The sequence below is a fragment of the Neodiprion lecontei genome, chromosome 2 (assembly GCF_021901455.1).
Source record: "Neodiprion lecontei isolate iyNeoLeco1 chromosome 2, iyNeoLeco1.1, whole genome shotgun sequence".
NCBI classification, from domain to species: Eukaryota; Metazoa; Arthropoda; class Insecta; order Hymenoptera; family Diprionidae; genus Neodiprion; species Neodiprion lecontei.
In genome coordinates this window covers 25,223,645-25,239,286 of record NC_060261.1, presented here as the reverse complement: position 1 = coordinate 25,239,286, position 15,642 = coordinate 25,223,645, and the positions used below count along the sequence as shown (strand labels likewise).

At 35.9% G+C, this 15,642-nt stretch overlaps 2 protein-coding genes across 5 annotated transcripts; one reads left to right on the top strand and one right to left on the bottom strand.

Annotated features, from left to right (window-relative positions):
- The first annotated feature begins 2,030 nt into the window (after positions 1 to 2,030).
- LOC107218789 (histone-lysine N-methyltransferase SMYD3) lies at positions 2,031 to 11,933 on the top strand. 4 transcript variants are annotated; one of them, XM_015656799.2, is made up of 7 exons: positions 5,510 to 5,645; positions 5,761 to 5,948; positions 6,303 to 6,544; positions 7,336 to 7,640; positions 9,275 to 9,554; positions 10,569 to 10,734; positions 10,868 to 11,933. In XM_015656799.2, exons 2-7 carry the CDS (start codon positions 5,833 to 5,835, stop codon positions 11,076 to 11,078), a joined length of 1,320 nt encoding a protein of 439 aa, XP_015512285.1. In that variant the 5' UTR covers positions 5,510 to 5,645; positions 5,761 to 5,832; the 3' UTR covers positions 11,079 to 11,933. The 4 variants fall into 4 exon arrangements, with proteins under 4 accessions (XP_015512284.1, XP_046588644.1, XP_015512285.1 ...); XM_015656798.2 differs by lacking the exons at positions 5,510 to 5,645; positions 5,761 to 5,948 and adding an exon at positions 2,031 to 2,273; XM_046732688.1 differs by lacking the exons at positions 5,510 to 5,645; positions 5,761 to 5,948 and adding an exon at positions 5,096 to 5,393.
- On the bottom strand, positions 11,488 to 15,542 carry LOC107218780 (endoplasmic reticulum chaperone BiP). The gene is made up of 6 exons (XM_015656786.2): positions 15,415 to 15,542; positions 14,743 to 14,896; positions 14,142 to 14,562; positions 13,577 to 13,942; positions 12,992 to 13,395; positions 11,488 to 12,747 (listed from the first exon to the last, which is right to left on the bottom strand). The coding sequence occupies exons 2-6, from the start codon at positions 14,868 to 14,870 to the stop codon at positions 12,087 to 12,089; spliced, it is 1,980 nt and encodes a 659-aa protein (XP_015512272.1). The 5' UTR covers positions 14,871 to 14,896; positions 15,415 to 15,542; the 3' UTR covers positions 11,488 to 12,086.
- Positions 15,543 to 15,642: the final 100 nt, after the last annotated feature.

Below are 15,642 nucleotides of genomic sequence, written 5' to 3'. Positions count from 1 at the left end.
ATGATACTGATCCGTATTCAACTATCCGAAGTCTGAACATGCGCGTTGAAACTTTTATTGTCTAATATCTAATTACTTCATGCTACTGCCTCTAAATTACTCTACTATCAACATAGAGTATAAGAAGTATAAGAATAGAGTAGGGGAGCTACTTCAGCGACCCTACTAGAAAGAGAAAGAAAATGAAAGTACCTGTGTAGAGCGCCTAATTGTATGTTGTATGCGCCATAGAGAGAGAAAAATAGATTCATTGTCTCTCTCTCTCTCTCTCTTTCTAGTTCGGGGACACTTGCAGAGCCACCTTTCCTCCTTTATCATTCTTAGAGCATATAGCAATAATTGCTGGTATATTTATCACTAAATCATCCAGAGAATGGTTTTCCATGCTATTTTTGTACCGTTTTTGAATTTCGATAATTTTACTCTAACCGCTATATGTCTCTTTCGTACGATCCATCGTTGCAAATCAATGAGATAATAATTATAAGTGTCGAAATATATTTGTTAAAGCCGTGAGATTTATACGTACGTATTTAGCAAAATTCTCGATATAAAATACACATGCGGCATGATATATGAAGAACCTGTAATGTGCGAAAGAATGTGAATAAGCAATCTGAATACAATCGCTGCGCACGTGGCTTCGGAATTCCGAGTATACATATAGTTCGTGGGATTCGTAGATATTATAGTATATCAACTTATTATTAGTAAAAATATTTTTAACCTTTTCAAAAAACACTGTGTTGATGCTGAATGAAATTACAAGCATTTGAGTTTCATTGTGAGATCATCAGAACGATCAACTATCACACTTTCTGACATATTTAAAATCTGATTAGTTTATACTGCAGTTGAAAGAAAAAAGAGATTTCCATTTCTCCACCTTATTATTATGGTGATTCGACTTGAAAAAATAAAAATTGAGCACTGTTAGTGTAGATTTCCCTGTTTTCAACTTATCGAAAAGTGGAAAACCCAAAAAATATGCACTCTCACAATCAGTGCGCAACTGTAAATCGAATTCGTACGTATAATAATCATATTATCTAATTCTATCGAACGATACGAACGGGAATTCAAAAATTTAGTATCACGTAACCACAGTTTTGCATAATAGCAACAATGGCAATAATTGACAATGGAGATTGGTTTACTTTCCAAGCAGAAGAACCATGGCCATTTAAACGTTCACTTGTATAAATTCCGCCTAACTTCAAAATCACTTATTACAGTGAATTTAGAATCCACCAGTATGTATATTATGGCTATGTAATCGCAACTAATAATCGGAATATGATATCAACGTAATGAATTACTACCTGAAAGTATAGCTTAGGTATAAAATTATATCAATTGTTAATATTTTATCTTGTCATTACATTATGAGTATATCAAATTTGAATGTCATTAAGTCTATTAAGCTGCATTCAAACGACTGAATACTCGCGGCAAAGATATAAGGTATAAAAGCTAGGTCGTTTGATCATTTCATGCAATTCATCTACGCCATGTAATTGCTAGATCAATACATATGCAGGTATCAAATACTATGTATACCAATATAAAAGTCAAGGAATATCACGTGTTCAATTGGAACATGTGTAGTTGTACATCAGTGATCAGCCGAATTATTATATAAGAAATTATACCTCCATGCTCAATCGTCATGCCCTTGAAGATTTTCCGCTGAAAGAAAATCTGGCGAGAGTAAAATTTTTCATTAGACTCATTTGATCTCATTTCCAGGGGAATGAACTGCTGTGTGAAATGCTGAGAGGCTTGATTATCCGTAATACGTAACTGTTGCAGAGACGGTATATGCCTGGAAATATATGCAGCATCTATTTCTACAGGTTGAGAACCATGATGAGTCTATTTATAATACCGTGTTAAACTTGGTGTCATCTGAAAAAACCTAGTGGTTAATTTTAGGGTTGCAGTATAGAATGCTGATACACACAAGCTCATTGGATCTAGGTATCTTTATGTGTAACGTGGGACTCAATTTAAAGATTGGCCCAGCGTCGCGAGTAACGCACTCAATTCATAGTTTCAGTTTCTTTTATTACGTCGACGGAAGCAGCTGGATACTAAATCTTTGAAGTTCATCCAACAAAATATAAGTTATATGTGAGAATGAGGTTTACAAATAACGATTACAAAAATAGAGCTAATATCAGTAAAGGAACAAGTCTTCTTAGTGCTAAACCGTTTGTGTATGTGCTCAAGTCACTTTTTCGATGGAACCGATGTGACAATTGTTTCGCGAGGTGAGACAACATTAAATTTATTCTGATTTCAAGTATACCTATATAATTATCGCACAAATGGCAGCCACAAGCATGACGTCAAAGCCCTATAGTTCCTAACTAGTAAAACTGCAGTGCCAACTCAATTTATTGATTACTGTTGATTATTATAATAATTGTTATTATAATAATTAACTTGCACTTCAATATATTAAAGTGCATATGATCTTTAGCAATGAAATCAAGCCAGCTATCAACATACAATTTAAATTTCCAACATTTACCGTCGCAGACCATCCACTTTTGAAACCATCCATACAGGAACATTTCGCGTTTTTATAGAAAACAAGCTGATTATGATGAAGATTATAACAAAGGTTCCGAATAGTTTAATTTTTTTTTTTAATTTCAACTCTATTGCAGTTTTTTAAATGATTTTCAGTTTTAAAGCTACGAATTCAGGTTACAAATACACAAATTCCAGATATCCCTTATGCCAAACTATTCGTTATAATAGCGATTCCGAGGGCAATTGTAAAATATTTGGATCATCAAATTGAAAACATTGATCTTCCCAGTACACAAAAACGAATTGCGTTCGAATTGGAAACGAATATTCGGAATGACGAATTGAAACATTATCAGTTTCGAACATTTATTATTTCAACGATTGTGACTATTCGTTTCATTGTGTGATTCGGAATTGGACACAAGACAATTCGCATGTCCACATTTATTCGAAATCGAATAAATTTCATCGAATACAATATATTTTGCCAACTAATATTTTAGGGTCCTCATTTATTTTGAAATTTGACGTAACCTGTTGTATCATTATCAATATAACTATTTAATAAAAAATGAAAACGACAAAATCGCATCTTCGATCGATTACCACTCGTAATATCGTGTATAGTGTACACCGTTGTGAAAACGTAAGTTTCGAGAAAAACGCGTCTAAAGTTTAAGGACTAATTTCGCGAGTGAAAACTGTTTGAACTCACTCCTCAACGTGTGCATGAGTTAATATAAAAAAATCATGCAGATTGCATCTGTAGTTTTAAAAATCTTTTTCACCATTTAACACAATGACATTGACAGCAAAATTCAAGGTTTTTAAACTAAAAAGTTGAAATGAAATGTCAAGGTCCTGCAAGAGTTAAAGAGGTACACGCTATAGTAAAAGACCAAAAAGTAGGTGATATTCACGAATCTTTTTATTTATTCAAAAAAATTATAATTTAAATGGTTTTTCGACGTACGTAACAAATTTGCAACTGAAATTTGGTTTGATAAAAAAAATGCAGAAGTTGCAGCAGTCCGACGATTGTCTAGAGGATTGCACCTCTTATGTTGGTCAGAAATGAAAAAACAAAAGTTCTACATAATTCAGGAAAGTCCTCTATATAGCTAGAACTAAAATCAATCAGATAACAACGCATGAAATAAAAAATGACTAAAGATAAGTACTTGAAACAATAACAATATGGTCGACTTTGCACAGACATTTCAAACCTTCGTTTGTTATAGAGAATAGAAATTCTGCATGAATTATGTTTTAATATTGCTTTAGACTACAGAAAATTTATGTACGAGTCAAATGAGATTTGAACGTTTTAATTTTGGTCAATTAGTGTAAACATCGTGAAAAAGTTTTCAAGATATGATATTGAGTTCGACAAAAGTAATTTTATGAAATATGCGTTTAAAGGTTTTTCAGGGAATAACAATTGGACGAACAACAGCTGCGAAACCAGGTCAATTTTCAACCTGCACTCGCTTGGTTGCAAACCTTCATTACTCCTATATTTTACATCTCTGCTAAAAAAATCTTTGATTTGTAATCCAGTAAGATCATAGAAAAAATCGTATTTGAAAAATATATTTTTTTTCGATCGTAACATTAGCGAATACCCGCTTAATCCCTTGAAAATCCTATATCCTCACAAAGCAAATCTGATTTAATCATTAAACCGAATGTAATAATTTTATTACGTATTTAGTCGGGAAAATGTTTGAAATATTCACTGGCGTAGTTGGTTGATTGTAACAAACATTGTTAAAGACAGTCAGCCTTGGAGTTACCTGAGGGCCGCTTCTGGGAGCATCGGTGAAAGAATTTCCTAACATTATCGACGCAGTCCGGATTAGAAAAGTTCGTTGCTTTGGTTGTTCGCATGTACGGAAATTGATTTTTCTTTATAGCAGGCGTAAAGCAGGATTTTAAGCCTTTTTATTTTTTAAGAATTAAAGCCCGTTTACGCCTACGTAGGACGAAAAATATTGTTCGCACCACGGGCGTAATACTTTACATCCTAGGTATGGAAATAGCTATTATATAACGCCAGCATGTTATACACGGTCCTTCATGCGTACCGTACACAAAGTACCCTTTTTTTGTCGGTTGAGCAAGCTGCGAATACGCATGCGTGAAGTACTGAAAAGACCACTCCGGCCGTGTTCGACAATCTCACTAATCTCCAGTGGACGGTCTCTTCTTTTTGACGAACCTTTAAAATGATAGGAGCGCACGCCCAGAACGTACTTCCTGCTGCGCGACACCGGCACATGCGCAAATTATTACGATGAAAATATAACCTCAAAACCTGGGTAAATTGGTCAAACCACGTGTCAAACACTGTCGGTATTGTTTTTACTGTCGATTTTTCTTTATACCTTGTAACAAAAGATGTCTCAAAAGCAAGAAGTTATGGTAAAGCACATAACTTCTTGACACATTTTACCAAGTTTTGAGGTTATATCCTCATTGTAATAATTTACGCATGTGCCGGTCTCGCGCAGCAGGAAGTACGTTCTGCGCGTGCACTGCTATCATTTTGAAGGAATTCATCAAAACGAAGAGATCGTCGAACACGGCCATAAGTTCTAAAAAGTTACAAGTGGTCTTTTCTGTACTGCGCGCAAGTGGTGCCGCGAACAAATCTGATATTATGCGACTCTAACCTCAATTTCGTGCTTCACGAAAACACGCGTAACATCTCTTGTTATGTAAAAAATCGTGTGCAACAAGGAGGCAACCATTTTTTGCCTCGCGTATTTGCGATATTCATCTTCGACCCACCTACGACTTATATTGCAAACGTACGCTTGGCTCGAAAAGACCGCCTAAAGTAAAACCGAGTCGGTACGGCAGAATACTGCAATTTTGTTCCCTGTCCTTCATGAAACCTTACCTTACACCCGTATTCATAGTCCTCCCTTGAGGAACAAGGATACCTTGTTCATGAAACGTGAAATGAGAACCCGTATTCATAGTCCTTCCTTGAGGAACAAGGATTCCTTGTTCATGAAATGTGAAATGAGAACAAGGAATCCTTGTTCCTCAAGGAAGGACTATGAATACGGGTGTTACCCGTGGCAATTACTATAGAGGTCAGTGCACGTGAATCAGACACGCAGCAACACGCAGTCCGTTGCGTCCGATCGGGGTTCATTTGCACTGTATGACTGAAATTCGACTAAAATTATGAATACCGCTGGGTTGTAGGAAAGCAATTCATATTTAAGAATCAGAATTTAGGGGCGATAAGTAGAATGACATTAATTACTGATCATCAATATGAAGGGTGAACATAGTCAAATTCTGAAAGGCTCAGTAATCTCAACCGCGACACCGTTCGCGTTTGTTTTGATGTCTAAATACAGAAATGACAGATGCGACAACTGCTTGCGGAGGTATAATAACAATAAAATTGGCTCGCCAATTATTAACATGTGTACAAATTGGCAGCGATTTCTTCCCCACTTTATCTGTTTGTTTCATCTGTAATTATTCTTCTAATTCAGAGTTTTGCAGATATCACATGATACATTTCTCACTGAAATTAGCTGCATTGATAATTCTTTGACTACTTTACAGCAGGTTGAAAACGTTTAAATTTACTGTTACATTGTATCACTTTGCATCACAACAATTTTGATACGATTGAATTTCTTATAAATGAATGTATTAACTGAAAGAACATTCTTGTGTAATTGAGAAGCTTTAATAATGAGTTGCTAATACATTCAATGGTATTCACTTTATAGCAGTAAACTACTGAAATGTTCAGCGTGTCAATGTGTATATTACTGCGATCGCCACTGTCAAAAAGAATCATGGGGCATACACAAGTTCGAGTGTACAAATTTGAAGCGAATATCACCAAGAATAATTCCTGACGCAGCTAGATTAATGGCACGAATAGTCATAAAGTTGAACAAAGGTGGAGCAGACGAGCAAGGCTTTTACACAGAGACAAGATTCAGGAAGTTCAAGGACCTTATGTCTCGTAAGTAACAAGAACAAATGGCAAGTTTCAGAAAAACTACTTTTCGAGCTCGCATTTTGAAGGGTTCAATCTCATAATTAGATTATGGAAAACACCTAATCATTTAATTTATTTATAGAGATTATTAAAATCAAATGGGATTCAAATATTGTAAAAAGAGACGAAAAAAACATTTAAACAATCTTGAGCAATGTAATTTACAACAATGTTTTGAGCGTCAAAATAAAACGTCATCTTTACTTTGTTAAAAAGATTATTCTGAGATAATTTGAATAACGCCAGCTAAGAAATCAATAATTTGAGAAAAATTTTGATAACTAGACATTCAAAATGAGTAACTCTGATGTTTTTGGGCTTATTTTACTCACCACAGATTTTTTCAAAATGGTGGAACAGATTTTCGTGAAAAATTATATACGCATGTTACAACTATAATGTATGGTAAAATTTCTTGATTGTCTTTCACAATCAGATAATATGTGGAAATTTGGTCAGCAAGCAGTATAGGCACAAAAACATAGGAATCAGATAAATATATACCAGCGTTTAATCAGTCTGAACGTTGTAATTGTAAAATTATCTGTTAAATTGTCGATATCTTAGCTTGTGTTTATTGAATTTTCTCGGATTCATTTTTGTGAAACAGTCAAGTTGTTGTTTCGTTTATGATCATCATCATTCTCATAAACAGTACTGCTAGAGATTTTTTAAACAGTTCCTTCTCTTTCTCTAATTTTCTATCCAGACAGTCCTGCCAAACTATCCTCAAATTCATACATCTCATTTTTCAGATTATTCCGATCTGAAACAAGATGTGAAACGAATGGAACACTTTACGTCTCTATGTGGTGTCTTATTTGAAGTCCTCGGAGAGACGCTTCTACCAAACTCAGCAGAGTTGATGGGAATATATGGTCGCCTGTGCGTCAACTCTTTCAACATATTAGACTCAGAGATGAACAGCATCGGAACTGGGGTTTACCTAGGGCCTTCCGTAATGGATCATAGTTGCAAGCCAAATGCTGTTGCTGTTTTTGAAGGGACTACAATCACCATTAGAGCCCTGGAAGATATACCTCGATTAGATTGGTCAGAGGTATGAAAATACACAAGTTTCAATACTCATTCCACCGTGTTAACTCAATCATTCAGAATAATTCAATTGTTTTGCTTTCAATGAAGTTCCAGATCTAAACTGATCTGTTAACCCTTTAAGTCATACATTATTGTCCTGAGTCAACTTTTATAACAAGGTAGTATTCCATGGTTTTCGAGGTTGCTGATTACGTATCGGAAGTCAAATTTAAAAAATTGAAGATGGTCGATCCAATACAGCAGACGAAAATTTCAAATTTGATCGAATACAGTCAAAAAACTTTATGCAGGGGTTTTCGATGTGTTTGATTGGATTTGCCATACTCAATTTTGGAAATCTGATTTTCCCAAAAAACCCTGGACAGAGATTTGTCTTCGGATTCGAGCAAATTTGAAATTTTTGTCCGCCATATTAGATCCACCATCTTGAATTTTTAAAATCCGATTCCAGATTCGTAATCAGCAACCCCAAAAACTTAAAATTTAAGTAAAACATGTGTACATGTAGAGGGGTAACCTTCGCAGAAAAGAAATATTCCATCATTTCTTACATTTTTTTCAATCAATTTACTTCTAACAATAATAATTTACATTATGTCGCAATAATTTGTCTCGAGTATTGAAAACCTATTAGTGGACTATCAGAAATAGCCAAAAACCGAAATAAAATATGTTGAAAAGTTCTCTAAATATATAAAAAATGGATATAAAATAGATGGTAAGAATATTTACTATTATGACTGATAGGGTTAATCAATCTGCGCTCATAATATTATTTAGACAAACTCGTATTTCCAGGCTTTTACTAAACTTGTATCATTTCCTTACAGAGTTTATTTTCTTCGTATTATGACACCATAGTTTGCCTATTTGTTGTATCGTATTAAATAGTGCTGGAATTGAGCTTGATTGCCAAGAAACATTTTCCTTCTGCAATTGTACGAAAAGCTAACAAATGCTCAATTTCTTTTACTACATACAGATAATGCTGATCGTTACTTGTTGCTGTTAGTAATTGCAGCTTGCAGTTGCTTCGCATAAAATATGGGTGCTTACATCATATAGTAGTTACTTGTTGTTTTGTCCAAAGTGTTGCTCATCCGTTTGTTTGTTTGTTCATCATTGTTGATATTTCATTACATAAACACGCATTCCACATTATATTGCATTTTTTGAACCATGTGCTGATTTTCCCTGTGTTTCATCATACCTATATGCATAGTACTTTGCGCAGGTGTGTAAATTTAATGAATAAATACAACATAAATATCTAACTTGCTGTCAGCAAAGCATGATTTTCGGATAACAAATAGAAATCCACTTGTTCTCAAGTATTTTCAACTCAAATTAATAATACAAATACCGAGATATTTCACTTTCAGCGATACTAACTCAATTCTGCATGCATTATTAAAGTGAGTTACAAAAGCAATCGAAGTCATATGTCATGATAAGAAGTATAATACTTTATTGCATCCTTATTTTATCCATGATTTTGCGAAATTGTGATTTTACTATAAGACATAGATAATTTTCGGCTTACAAAGCAATGTTTCAATATTACACTATATTGATTAACTAATGAAAAGTACTAAATTTAGTTTGGTTCCATCTTTCTCACCGACAATAAATCAGATCAGAATATCATACATCGACCTGCTCAATTCCACGGAAGAAAGACAAACTGAATTACAAGCTGGTTATTATTTTCGATGCAACTGTGAACGATGCACGTCACCTGAGCCGTTTGTGATGGCTGCTGCTTGTCCGAGTCCGTCATGCGATGCTCCATGCTTTCCGTCTGAGGAAAGTTGTTCAGAATGTGGAGAAAAACTACCCGAAACACTGAGCGATTTGTTTGAAGAAGTTACAGAATTTACTCTACATCATTTACAAAGCATGAAGACTGTCGCATGTATCCTTGTCGAAACACCGGAGTAATGAAATATGATGTGACATAATATCTCTTATATTGTCGACTTGTAATGGTTGGTGGGATTCACCAACTTTCGGCCAGCTTTTTAAGGTAAAAATTTTAATCTGGCTGCAGTTTCATTGCTATAACATACTGTATAAGAAGATATAAAAATCCATCCACCCTTGAAAAAAAAGACGTTGCTAAATTTTTTCACATTTATGTATTGAACTTTTGTCTTCGAATTTCTAACAGTTCCTGTGGTCGGAAAAAAAATGTAACCTAATCTGTGATTTTTGTAAAAAATCTGTTATTTCCAAAGATCATATCCATTTTGATGGATCCTTTGAAACTGCCAACAAACACGTTTTTCCGTCACTTTTAGCCATGTGTATGTAAACGAGTCAACCCTTTGAAGCATACATTTTTCCTTGCAGTCAAATTCTTTGAACCTTATATTTTCAGTCCACTGTATTGGATCCGCTATCTTGAATCTTATATTTTCAGTCCGTCGTATTGGATCCACTGTCTTGAATTTTTAAATTCTGACGTCAGATTCATTTTTAGCGACTCCAAAAATCCAATATTACGAAGTTCCACTTTTCTAGTCCCCATAACCTTCCCACAGTTACATTTATTCTTTAAAAATAGGCGTTTTCAACACTTTGTTTATTTATAGCGCTCACTATATTCTCGGAATCATCATAAACCCTTTAAAATATCCACATTGACATCTTAGTAGACCAGTTATGCAAAAAAATTACAGCGATATTTCAAAAATTTAATATAAATTTTCAATAGCCAATTCAAAATAGGTGTCTAGTGTGTGAGACGCTGTACCACAAAGGGTTAAACATGAATTTCTTTTTATTTTTTTCGTTACGAAAAGTAGACATGCGGATCTTCGTTTACAATATAACGTATCCAAATTGCAGCAAAATTGAAATGTTTACCCTAAAAAACTGGCGAAACGTTAGGGGATCAGGCTGTAAGCAACTTAACTCAAATCTTCAGATCTCGATGTCAGTAAAATATGCCTAAAGAAGCAGGAAGGCGTATTACATTCCCTCAACTTGCAGCATGTACGAACGCTCGATGCTGCTTTTGAAGCGGCAGTCAATTTGGGCACTTGTTGGGAAGATGCTGAACATTATGGAACTAAACTCATACCTGGATATCTGTAAGTGCTCTGATTTCCTGTGCATGGCTCAATTTGTTATTACATCCACAATAATTAGTCATGTATCACTTATCTACTTCTTCTTCTAGCAATTTCAGTTTTACTTACTGTACATTGCATTTACCATTTTCAGATTATATTATGGCGCCATGCACCCATTAACAGGATTACTCTATCTGAAATTAGGAAAGATACAATTGTATTTAGGGAAATCGAACAGAGCAGTTGACACGCTCAAAAAGGCTGCAGCAGTTTTAACTGTAACACATGGCGATCAACACTCTCTTGTTAGAGAGCAGCTCAGACCATTGACTTATCAAGCTATTTCCCAATATTCTAATTAAATAAGGCCAATTTTCACTTACAGAAATATATTTTTAGATTTTGTATAAACACTGTTCACCGAATTATCGAGATATTATACTGCCGCAGTACTCGATAACGACGAGAATGAAAAATAATTGTATGAGCAAACTGTAGCAAAAATTACATTATTGAACTCTGACGATGGGTTGTAATTACCAAAGCTTAATGAAATTCTGGCAAGTTTTAGAATCACTTTTACGATGCATTTATTAGATGGACAATGGGAAAGATAAGTATGTAAATTATTAAATTTATTTGGATACGTTCTACATGTTAGGCTGGTTATAAAAATGATGCGTTTCTAGAATCACGTGGAACCAAACTTTTTTACCATAAATTTATGTAAAATCAATAACAAGGGAGTTTGTTATAAAATTTGGACGATGATTACTTTACTGAAAAAATGTTTATTTTGTGATACTGATAGGATACATCTTGCATTCACGCACTCATACAATATTATTGTATATGCTACACATATACCACAATAACAATAAGAAACTACACTGGCATTCACGCATCAGATACGCTTTTGTCTCTTCACTCCCAGTCTCACAAATATTTTCAAATGTATTCGATTACTATATTAATGGAACATATAAAATAATCAAAATAAATTAACAACACAGTGAAGTCTTACACAGGAATTGACGTTCAACTCCTTCATAGACAATATTCCGAAAAAGGAAATATTGCTGCTTCGTGTCTCATTTTTTTTCCTTCAGGGGTATGGAGGTGGAATTATTTTACAGCAAATATGCTTCAAAGACTGATACAACGATTCGACGATTTACGTCTAGCTTCTTTCTCTTCTAAACTCGCGTTATTTTCTACTTGGCTAGCGAAAAAAAAAACTTTTTGCCATCACGAATCCAGCTGCGTATTTATGTACAGTGTACAAGTCGGTATCGTCGTATAATAATATCTGAAGTATTTGCTTAAAGGATGATTTTTTCAGTCTATAGAACGCAAAGGGCTCTCTGCAATTAAAGTTCATCCTTAAGATCATCATCTTCATCAGGGGAACCACCTGTTGGTGGAACACCACCCGCGCCTTGGTAAAGCTTGGCAATAATAGGCTGAACTATTTCCTCCAATTCCTTCTTTTGCTTCTTGTATTCTTCCGGTTCAGTGTCTTGATTGTCTTCGAGCCACTTGATCTTCTCTTCAATGGCTTCCTCCATTTTCGATTTATCAGAGTCGCTGACCTTGGCACCGAGCTTTTCCTTATCAGACAATTGATTCTTCAGCGAGTACGCGTATGATTCGAGTTCGTTTCGCGCCTCCACTCGCTCCTTCAGTTTCTTGTCATCATCGGCAAACTTCTCAGCGTCTTTGATCATCCTTTCAATGTCATCTGGTGTCAACCGATTCTGATCGTTGGTGATGACGATTTTTTCACGGTTACCAGTTCCCTTGTCCTCAGCAGATACTTGCAATATACCGTTCGCGTCGATTTCGAAAGTCACTTCAATTTGAGGGATTCCTCGTGGCGCCGGTGGGATGCCAGTCAGATCAAACTTGCCCAGCAAGTGATTGTCCTTGGTCATCGGTCTCTCACCTTCGTAAACCTGAATCGTTACTGTGTGCTGATTGTCCGATGCTGTAGAGAATATTTGCGATTTTTTCGTCGGGATTACAGTGTTTCTGTAAACGGAACGAGAAACTTAATTAACCTTCAAATTAAGCATTTGGTAAATATCGAATAAATGTTACAAGACTTTGATGATTTTTCAAAATCCAATTTTTGCCAGTATTAGAATCTAACGGCTAATTCTCAGAGTATTCTAATAATAATTAATTTGGAGATCATTTATTTTCGTTGATGAAAAATGAACTTTACCTATCAAAATATGTTGATGTATTACCAAATCATAATGATAATAATTACCTTGGGATAAGCTTGGTCATAACTCCTCCAACAGTTTCAATACCCATGGTCAGAGGGTTAACATCCAAAAGGACAATTGCGTCGGTGTCTTGTTCCCCAGAAAGTACACCAGCCTGTACCGCAGCTCCGTACGCTACAGCTTCATCAGGATTGATGCCCCTCGATGGCTCCTTGCCGCCAAAGAATTCTTTCACAAGTTGCTGGACCTTCGGTATCCTTGTGGATCCACCAACGAGAACAATCTCATCTACGTCTTTTTTGCTCATGTCTGCATCCTCCAAAACTTTCTGTACAGGCTTCATCGTACTACGGAAGAGATCCATGTTCAGCTCTTCGAATTTGGCTCGTGTCAGCGTCTCAGAGAAGTCTTCACCCTCGAAGAAGGATTCAATCTCAATCCTGACCTGAAAATTTCATAAAACATGTAAATTTTGTTCTGACTTTCGTTCCGGTTTTCGGTATGAAGTTGAACTTTGATAATTCAAATCCGAATCTTGTGATCAAAAGGTTTTGCTGAAGTTTTGGTGATTTTCGTGCTGCTGAATTTTTTTTTCAAGTGTTAATAGACATTTAAATCATATTTACCTGGTGACTGGCGCTTAGTGCTCTCTTCGCCTTCTCAACTTCTCTTCGGAGTTTCTGCACGGCTCTGTTATCTTTGCGGATGTCTTTGCCCTTCTTCTTCTTGTAGAGTTTGATGAAGTGGTCCATAACTCTCTGGTCAAAGTCTTCACCTCCCAAATGGGTGTCACCGTTTGTAGACACAACTTCGAACACACCGTTGTCAATAGTCAAGAGACTGACGTCAAAAGTACCACCACCCAGATCGAATACTAAGACATTCTTCTCTCCATCCTTCTTGTCAAGACCGTAAGCAATTGCAGCAGCCGTTGGCTCATTTATGATTCTCATAACATTCAGACCAGAAATAGTTCCAGCATCTTTGGTTGCCTGTTTTACAGAAAATTCATAATATATTTTCAGGACCTACCAATATTCAAGCAAATTTTGATGCCGAAAAGAGACATAGTGCTGGGAATCTTTGGGTAATTATCGAACATAGTAAACAATGGTAAAAACTAGGAATATTCAGTGAGTTGATGCACTCTTGCACAAAAGGTATTGAACATCTTACTGTCAATTATCTTACCTGTCTTTGAGCGTCATTGAAGTACGCAGGTACAGTGACTACGGCATGTGTGACTTTCTTGCCCAAGTAGGCCTCTGCAGTTTCCTTCATTTTATTAAGAACCATGGCAGATATTTCCTCAGGTGCGAATACCTTGTCTCCCTGACTAGTGGAAACTTTGATATGGGGTTTACTGTTTTTCTCAATAACAGTGAACGGGAAGAACTTAACATCCTGCTGAACAGTGCTGTCTGACCATTCTCGACCAATCAAACGCTTTGCGTCAAATACTGTGTTTTCAGGATTTGTCGTCAGCTGGTTCTTGGCTGCGTCACCGATCAGTCTTTCACCATCCGGCGTGAACGCAACATAAGACGGTGTGATACGGTTTCCTTGATCGTTGGCGATAATTTCCACACGACCATTCTTGTAAACGCCGACACTGTATAAAAAAATGTCCAAATTAGTAAAACGAAAATGTTTTTTCAAACCCCAGTCAGCCGGGAATATTAAATTCAGTACTTCAGTCTCAAGAGGTTTGTGGAATGTGGAATTTCAAATGCAGGTTTATCAAGACTGGAAATAGATGGTTAATAATTCAATTTTTATTTGTAATTATTACCATGAATATGTTGTTCCCAAATCAATTCCTATCACCGTTCCAATGTCCTCTTTGTCTTTTTTCTCATCTTTGGCACTTGCCAAGGCTGCGACCAGCCCTAACAGTAAAAGGGCAACTGCTCCCTTCATTTTCACGTATCCAAATATATATTCACCTGAAAAATTGTTGCAAAAATTTGCAGTCAGATACTGATTTAAGCAAATCTGGTCGAAGCTGCCGGACAATTCGAGTATAACTGCAATTGTAGTGTAAAAAAAATTGCTAACATTGTTCAAGTGTCTGCTAAAATCGCAGTTTGCGTTGACAGAAGTTCTATAACTATGAATATACGATACAATTGACTTTCACAGATGCAATGAAAAAACGAAGAATACGAGTTGTAAAATTTCTAGCAGCAGCTGTAACCGGCTATCTCAATAATGCCGGAAAGCCGCGAATTCGGCATGCGTGGAGTTGTCGGTAAAGGCTGCGAAATGATTATTGAACGAGTGACCGATCAACCCTTATTGCTTCGACCAAAATTATACGAATAGTGGACGGATATGGCTCCTCTTAACGACGTGGCTCGCCGGATAGAAGACTGGTTTATTCCGAAATTAGTTCATTCGAGGAGTGAGAAATATAATATGCACGGTATATCGATTGGCAGTTATTAAACCGATTAATAATTACCAGTAAAATTTCTATTTTGATCCCAGTTTGTTGAGAAGATCACACGAGTTGACACAATTCTATACTGAAACACCTTCTTTCACTTCGGACGTCTGTTAAATGACTGACTAGCGAGCGCATTCATCGCCGGAGATATTAACGGGAAAATTTCGTCGTGTCTTCCTTTGATTGGTCCGAATCTCCACGTTATAGAAGAAACTCACGCTTTGATTGGACCGCGTCTCTATA

Coding starts and splice junctions, on each gene's coding strand:
- LOC107218789 (XM_015656798.2), top strand. CDS start 2,140: ATGAGGTTTACAAATAACGATTACAAAAATAGAGCTAATATCAGTAAA. Junction 9,555..10,568: donor AAGCATGAAGACTGTCGCAT/GTATCCTTGTCG, acceptor TCAAATCTTCAG/ATCTCGATGTCAGTAAAATA. Junction 10,735..10,867: donor AAACTCATACCTGGATATCT/GTAAGTGCTCTG, acceptor TACCATTTTCAG/ATTATATTATGGCGCCATGC.
- LOC107218780 (XM_015656786.2), bottom strand. CDS start 14,870: ATGAAGGGAGCAGTTGCCCTTTTACTGTTAGGGCTGGTCGCAGCCTTG. Junction 13,943..14,141: donor TCAATGACGCTCAAAGACAG/GTAAGATAATTG, acceptor TCTGTAAAACAG/GCAACCAAAGATGCTGGAAC. Junction 13,396..13,576: donor CACTAAGCGCCAGTCACCAG/GTAAATATGATT, acceptor TGAAATTTTCAG/GTCAGGATTGAGATTGAATC.